Below are 7412 nucleotides of genomic sequence, written 5' to 3' on the forward strand. Positions count from 1 at the left end.
GGCACTCAAACGAGGGTAACAAAATGAAAGAAAAAACAAAAACAAACCCCAAGGAACAGAACAGGGACTAAGGAGACCCTGGGAAGGGGGGCATTGTGCTCCTGAGACCCTCTTAATACCTTTGCCCTTTTTTTCTTTTCTCTTCTTTTTTTCCTTTTTGGAGACAGAGTCTTATTTTGTCACCCCCGGTAGAGTGCCATGGCATCACAGCTCACAGCAACCTCAAAGTGATTGGGCTCAAGTGATTCTCTTGCCTTAGCCTCCTGAGTAGCTGAAACTACAGGCGCCTGCCATAACGTCTGGCTATTTTTAGAGATGAGGTCCTTCTGGCTCAGGCTGGTCTCCAATCCATCCACCTTACTTCCCAGAGTGCTGGATTACAGGTGTGAGCCACCACGCCCAGCTAATACCTTTGCCCTGTGAAGACCCAGCCCCTTTCTCCCAGTCCAAGGGAGTACCGGAAACAAGTTGCAACCACGAGAGGGGATGAGTGTGGGGTGGGGAGCCAGGGAGGGTCACCACAGCCCTCAGCTACAGCCAGGTCAAGTGCCTACTTTATTCAGACAGCAAAGGACCCAGCAGGACTCAGCCTCAGCCCTTCCATGGTGTGAAGGAACTAGGAAAACAATGCATGGATCCCGACAGTCAGGAAAGACTGTGAAGTCAGCTTAAGGCACAGACTGGCCAGAGAGACAGAGAAGAGGTGGCAGAAAGGCCTTTGGCAGCTTGAGCCAGGACCAGACCTAGCGGAAGTAGTTGGGACACTGGTGGGCAACCAGGTGCCAGGCTTGGTCAAAGGCATCCACGACAGCCGGCTCCAGGGGCCCTTCCTCAGTCGCTGCCAAGTTCTGCTCCAGCTGCTCCAGGCTGGACATGCCCAGGATGACACCGTCCCCATGGGCTCCCTGCAAGGGGACACAGCCAGAGGTCCACACTTTTGTACAAGCCCTCACTCACACATCCCTCCCAGCCACAGCCCCACCGAGTCTGGGCTCTGTGTTTACATCCAGAAAGAACTGTAGGTGCCTCTGACAGTTGTAACCATGTGACTCAAAAACCTTTATCCTTTCACCTGCTGCCTCCTGGCTCACCCAGCTGGACCTACCTTCACAGCCCAGTTCTGCCCCCCAAAAGCTGTGAAACCAGGGGTAAGTTTATTCAACCTGAGACTCCACTGTCTCAATTATTAGCATGGTCATGGGTGTGCAAAATCATGTGATGCACTTAGCTCCCATTTACTGAGCACCTACTCTATATATGTCAGACACCATCTACCCCCTCAAGCTGACACTGGACGAAAGTCTGACTCAAGAAAGACAGGAGATATCAAGAAAGAGGAAACCCAACTCCCAGTGGACCAGGGAGACTAGGTGGTCTGAAACCTAAATTTCTATCCCCTTAATAGCTGCGTGAACCTCACCTCCCTCCTCAATAAAACTGGGATACTCGTACTGCAGAAGGCCTAAGGAAGGAGGAAATCCACGTAGACAACCCCAGCAGACAATGAGCAGAATACCCCCGAGAACTGGGGCAGAGACCTCAGAGGGACAGCTGCTCCCAGGGAAGGGCAGCAGCTTAGCGCCCAGGGGCGGCTGCTTACCTGCAGCTGGGAGTGGTGGTACATCCAGCGCAGGGCTGCTGAGGTCATGCTGGGGGCACTGGCGCTGTAAGTGGTCTGCAGGGCCTTCTCCACCAGGGCAATGGCCTGGAAATGGTGCTCTTTCCAGAAGCTGGGCAGGTGGGACAGTGGCACAGAGCTCAGTACTTTGGGGTCACCCTAGGGCAGCCACCTGCACCCTAGCCCTTGAGGCCCTAGGGGCCAGCTGGGAGGTCTCCTACTTTATCAGACCCCCACACACATAGGAAGCTCCCTTGCCAGGGCCCTCTCTGATGTGTCCACTTTTTTTTGGAGACAGAATCTCACTATGTCGCTCTCAGTGAAGTGCTGTGACGTCACAGCTCACAACAACCTCAAACTCTTGGGCTTAAGCGATTCTCTTGCCACGGTCTCCCAAGTAGCTGAGACTACAGGCACCTGCCACAGTGCCCGGCTATTTTTTGTTGCAGTTGTCATTGTTGTTCAGCTGGCCCGAGCTGGGTTTGAACCTCGGTGTATGTGGCTGGCGCAGTAACCACTGTGCTACAGGCGCCAAGCCAGATGTGTCTATCCTTGACTCCTGAACCTAGTGACACGAAGGCAGCTATGATGGGGCAGGACTCTGCCCAGGCCTTCTGAGCCTCCACTCTGGGTTCTTTCCCTCTTTGTCAGCAAGTGATTTCTCAGGGAAGGGCTGTGACTTGGAGACCATAAGTCCAGGGAGACCATAGCTCCTCCTTTCCTCAGGAGATCCCAAAAAAACAAGAAGAAACCCCACGGAGAGTTTCATAACACCTATAGGAATCTGGAGATTTAGGTAGACAGCAAGGGAAGGCCTTATGCCCTAGGAAAGCAGCCTAAAACTTTGTTTCGAATAAAGGGGATCCCCCATCCAGCGCATCCTGATACAGACATTCGTAGCTTACCGATTCCTGTAGGTCTCAGCCCAGTTATTCCCAAAGAAGCGGCCGGCTGCTTGCTTCCCATTCTTGTCCTCATACTTGTACTTGCCAGTCAGCAGGCCCCCTGCAGGGAGGCTGCATTCAGATCCCTGGGTCCAAATGCTCCAGAGGTGCCACACCCAGGAGGTGCTAGACTAGGAGCTGGGGCAGGACCAAGAGGGATGAAGGACACAGCCCAGCCTCTTGTCAAACCCCTGCCAGCTCCTGGGCTTGGCACCTTTGTCCTCATATTTATACTTGCCGGTCAGCAGGTACCGGGTCAGGAATAGGCAGAAACTAGACCAAGAATGCCCTCTCACCCCATGGCAGCACCTACCAGCCAAAGGGTTGTAGGCATAGAACCTCAGTCCAAAGTGCCTGAGACAGGGGAAGAGCTCCGTTTCCACCTGCCGGGTGGTGGCGTTGTACATGCCCTGCAGGGAGAGGGGCCAGCTGGAGGGGGTGGACGGTCAGGGCAAAGGACCTCACATTCCTCACATTTACCCTTGCAGAACCCTCAGTTCAGACCTTAGCAATTCCACCTTAACACGCCTCTTAAAGATATAGTAAGGTAAACAAGTATAATTGAACAAAGAGGCAATCACGATACACTACCCAGTTCCGTGACCAGTGCCAGGTATCAGGTATGTGTACAATCATTTGTACAATGGATGATAAAGAGGGAAAGGAGAGTCTGAGGTCTCAGGCTCCTCTGGGGCTGTCTAGAAAGGCATACAAGGAAGCAACATGCCTGTGGGGCCTGAGGGCTTCCCCAGAGAGAAGAGGAGAGGACCACTCCAGGCTGACACGTGCAGGGAGTCAGGGAAGGAAGGGACCAAGGTGCTCACTCAGGCAAGAAGTGGGCAGGTGCCTGGTGGCCAGACTGAGCAGCTCAAACATCATCCTGTGAGCACCTAGGAACCATCTACCAGCTTTGATGAAGGAGTGGCTAATATGCAGGGGGCACAGGGGACAGTCAGGGGGGCAAAGAGAACCCAAGATCAGCAAGAGCCCTGGAGACACAGGCCCCTGCAGCTGTGGCCCTCACCTGGTATACAGTTGGCAGGACCCAGCCGTTGTTCTTGCAGAGGGTGTAGATCTCGGCCACCTGCCAGGCAGCATAATTGGAGAGGCCAAGCTCCACAAACTTGCCCTGCAGGGGTGAGGCTGTGGTCAGTACCCTCTGTACCCTGGGAGACCAGGACGGGGATACCAGGGTGGAGATCCTGGGAGTGAGGCTGTTCCAAGAGCATGGGGCCTGCCTGGTGCACCCTCGAGTACCATCACGGTAAGAAGAGCAGCAGACCCCCTCCGGAGCTCTCAGGCTGCCCTCACCTCCTGATGCAGCTGGTGGCAGGCGCGCAAGGTCGTTTCCACTGGGGTGCTGTGGTCTGGCATGTGCAGGTAGAAGAGGTCCACCCGGGGGCACTGCAGCCTCTTCAGTGACGTCTCCAGCTGGGACCGGAGGCTGTCAGGCTTCAGTGAGTTCCCGTACAATGGATTGGCCTTGGTAGCAATTTTCACTTTGTGGGGAGAGGAATGAGCCATTCAGGTCAGTAGATCAAACATTAGAAGGGGGTTAGTGTAATGGTTAAGAGAGCTGAGTTAAAATCTCAGCTCTGCCATTGCTAGCTCTGCGACCTTGACTGAGCTATTTTAATCTCTCGGAGGTTCAACCGTAATAACAGAAAAAATAGTGCTGCCTTGTAGAGAGGTCCTGAGGATTGACCAGAACTTGGATAATAGTGCTCATTTGGGCCAGGCATGGTGGTTCACACCTATAATCCCAGCACTTTGGGAGGCCAAGACAGGAGGACTGCTTGAGCTCTGGAGTTCGAGACCAGCACAGGGAAACATAGCAAAACCCTATCCCTACCAAAAATGTCAGTGAGGTGTGGTGGCATGTGCCTGTAGATCTGGCTGCTCCTGAGGCTGAGGCAGGAGCATCCTGTAAACCCAGATGTTTCTGGTTACAGTCAGCTATGATGATGCCACTACACGTCAGCCTGGGGTGAGAAAGTGAGACTCTTTCTCTAAAAGATCAAAAATAAGAAGTGCTCATTTTGAGCTGCTGTTGTCATCACCACGGTGATTATTATGGGCCACTGGATGTACCAGGCTGCAGCTAGGGACTCCTAGAAGGAGGGGCCTGCACCCTCAAGGACTCATATTCTCAGAGGCCACTTCAGCCTCAGGGAGGCAGGGAGATATGCAGGTGCTGGTGGACTCCCAGGTATAGAGATGTGAGGTCATCTGGGAGCTCAGGGAGGCTTTCTTTGGGGGCCCAATTGAAATCTCCAAAGGGAAGTCAGAGGCCACCAGCTGGGGAAGGGTGAGGTCATTCCACAATGCGGGCACATGGGCAAAAGCTCAGAGGAGAGCAGGAGGGGTGCGTGCAGCCATGCCTGGGTCTCCATCCTTCCAGAGCCCCAGGTCCATGGAAGCCCACAGGCAAAAGAAGGGGCCACAGAGCAGATGGCATTCTCTGGCACAGCCCCAGATCAGACTTCAGAATGGGCATGCAATCTGTTTCCTCCTTGGCTCATGCCCGTGGAGTGTGAACTGTAGGTGGTCATGGGGAGGCTTTGAAGGTTTTTAGGATGCGGAGCTAAGTGGTCAGCCTTTTAGTTTTGAAAGATGCTCTGAATGTAGAGTGGACGGAGAGCAGATCCGAAAATGGGAAGACCCCTAATGAATCTGCAACAGGAATTCAAAAAAGAAATGCAAGCAGCTTCACCTTGGACCCCTTGGTAGGAAAGGCAGGGATCAATTAGAGACTCATCCCAGGAGTGAGTTGGAAGTGAGCTCAGCACTGCCTCCCTGCCCCCTATTAAGAGTTCCAATTGGCTGGATTGATGGGCGAGTCCATTTTTCATTCTTAGGAAGTCACTTGGGAAGGCAGGAGGGCAGTCACTGGAGCCCTTGAGACCCGGGAGACGGTAGGTTTGAGGGGCAACTAATTTGAAATTTTTCCATTTCGCCACTATCCCTCCCCTTCATGATGTGAACTTAACTTCAGAGCTGAGAGCTGAGGAGCTGAGGAGCTGGCCCAGCTAGCCCTTACTTCACAGATGGAAGAGGAGAAATTGGAAAAGGAAGAAACAAAATTAGAATTAGGGCCGGGCACAGTGGCTCACACCTAGCACTCTGGGAGGCTGAGGGGGAGGATCCCTCAAAGCTCAGGAGTTTGAGACCAGCCTGAGCAAGAGTGAGATCCCCGTGTCTACTAAAAATAGAAAAATTTGCCTGGCGTGTTGGTGGGCACCTGTAATCTCAGCTACTAGGGGAGGCTGACGCAGGAACCCAGGAATTTGCGCTTGTTGTGAGCTAGGCTGATGCCACAGCACTTTAGCCCCGGTGACAGAGCTAGACTATCTCCAAAAAAAAAAAAAAAAAAGTCAGAATTAAGATCAGACTTCTCACTAAGAGGCAGCCAAGGGGTCTGGGCACTGAGATGCATGTGTCCTCTTTTGTTTTGGATCTTGAATCAGAGGAGAAACACAGCAAGACTCTGCACCAGAGGGGAGAGCAGGTGGAGGCAACATGGTGGTGTGGAGAACAAAGTAACAGGTGGCATTTCCAGGTCCTTACTCTGTGCCTGCCAGGCACCGTCCCCGGCAATGCAGATGGCATCAGACTGAAGGCTTCTCCCCTCGCCCCCATACACATATCCTCTCCTTGAACCACATCTGCTACTCCAGCACCCTCAGGGTTGCCAAATCTCGCTGCCTTTGCACACCCGCGCCCTGGAAATCTCCCCACTGTCCCTTCTTCCCTGGGTTCTGCACGGGAAGGGCACCCTCTGAGTGCCCATCCATCTCCAGAATCTCTCCTCTCTAGAGTCTCTCTCCATAGCCAGGGCAGGTGCCTGGCACTGAGAGGGCAGGTAGACATTGTATCACCACCACCACCCCCGTCCTGCACTGCCAGAATGCTGAGGAGGGACCTAGACTCTGCTCTGGGTCGGAGCAAGGCTGGCATGAGCCAGGGAGAAAGCAGATAACGAGCTGGTTCCAAAGTCTGATCTGGGCTCGCTCAGGGAGCGCCATGGCGATCAGGACAGGATTCTTACAGATCAGGCCCCCACCTGAGGGGTATTGGGGCGGGGAGGGGCAGGGGCTGCACGGTGCCAGATTCCACCGTTTACAGAGCCCAGAGAGGGGTTTGCCAAGTCGTACCAGGATAGATTTGGGGTGAGGGTCCTGGGCTACCTTCCGGGAAGGGAAGAGGGGCAGGAAAGGAGTCGGGGCAAAGCACCGCACGGGTGTCCGGGTCCAGACGTGTCTGAGGAGCTCGGGGTTCACAGAGCTGCGAGGTGTCAGGGATCGTGTGGGAGGACCGAGAGGCGCGGTGCAGGGCTAGGGACGGTATCAGCTCACGGTCCAGGGGCAGGTGAGGGGCGACTGTTACCTCTGCAGTGGCTGCCGCCCAGCCCGAGCCCCAGGCCGCCCAGGATGCTCTCGGACTGGCCTTCGCTGTACGCGAAAGCCGTATCGATCTCCGCGTGGCCGCGCTCCAGGAAGGCGCGCACGGATGCGGCGCTGGAGGGCGCGTCCATGCGGCGCCCCATCTCCATGGCGCCCAGCACCGTGACGGGCCGCACCTGCGACATGATGGCGGTGGCGGGGGACTGCCCAGGAGTCGTGCAGCACCCAGGCACCGCCGCGCCAATTTAAGGAAGGAGACCGGGGGGCGGGGCCAACCGAAGGGGCAGCGGAACCCACCCGCACGCCTGCACCCAGCTGAGCTCGGCCCTCCCCACCGTGACTCAGCAGAGCTTGGGGACCGGCTGCCCTTCGACCGAGTGGGCGGTGGGTTGGCTGTGGCTCGGGCGCAGGTGCCCACGGCTGAGCCTGGTCCCAGGGCTGCGTGCG

At 55.3% G+C, this 7412-nt stretch overlaps 1 protein-coding gene across 1 annotated transcript; it reads right to left on the minus strand.

The window, feature by feature from the left end:
• Positions 1 to 536: 536 nt before the first annotated feature.
• LOC128574799 (aflatoxin B1 aldehyde reductase member 3) lies at positions 537 to 7210 on the minus strand. Its single transcript, XM_053575700.1, has 7 exons — positions 6949 to 7210; positions 3874 to 4061; positions 3587 to 3691; positions 2876 to 2972; positions 2524 to 2623; positions 1601 to 1730; positions 537 to 905 (listed from the first exon to the last, which is right to left on the minus strand). The coding sequence occupies exons 1-7, from the start codon at positions 7148 to 7150 to the stop codon at positions 744 to 746; spliced, it is 984 nt and encodes a 327-aa protein (XP_053431675.1). The 5' UTR covers positions 7151 to 7210; the 3' UTR covers positions 537 to 743.
• Between the last annotated feature and the right edge of the window lie 202 nt (positions 7211 to 7412).

Source organism: Nycticebus coucang, chromosome 22 (genome assembly GCF_027406575.1).
Source record: "Nycticebus coucang isolate mNycCou1 chromosome 22, mNycCou1.pri, whole genome shotgun sequence".
In the NCBI taxonomy this organism is placed as follows: Eukaryota; Metazoa; Chordata; class Mammalia; order Primates; family Lorisidae; genus Nycticebus; species Nycticebus coucang.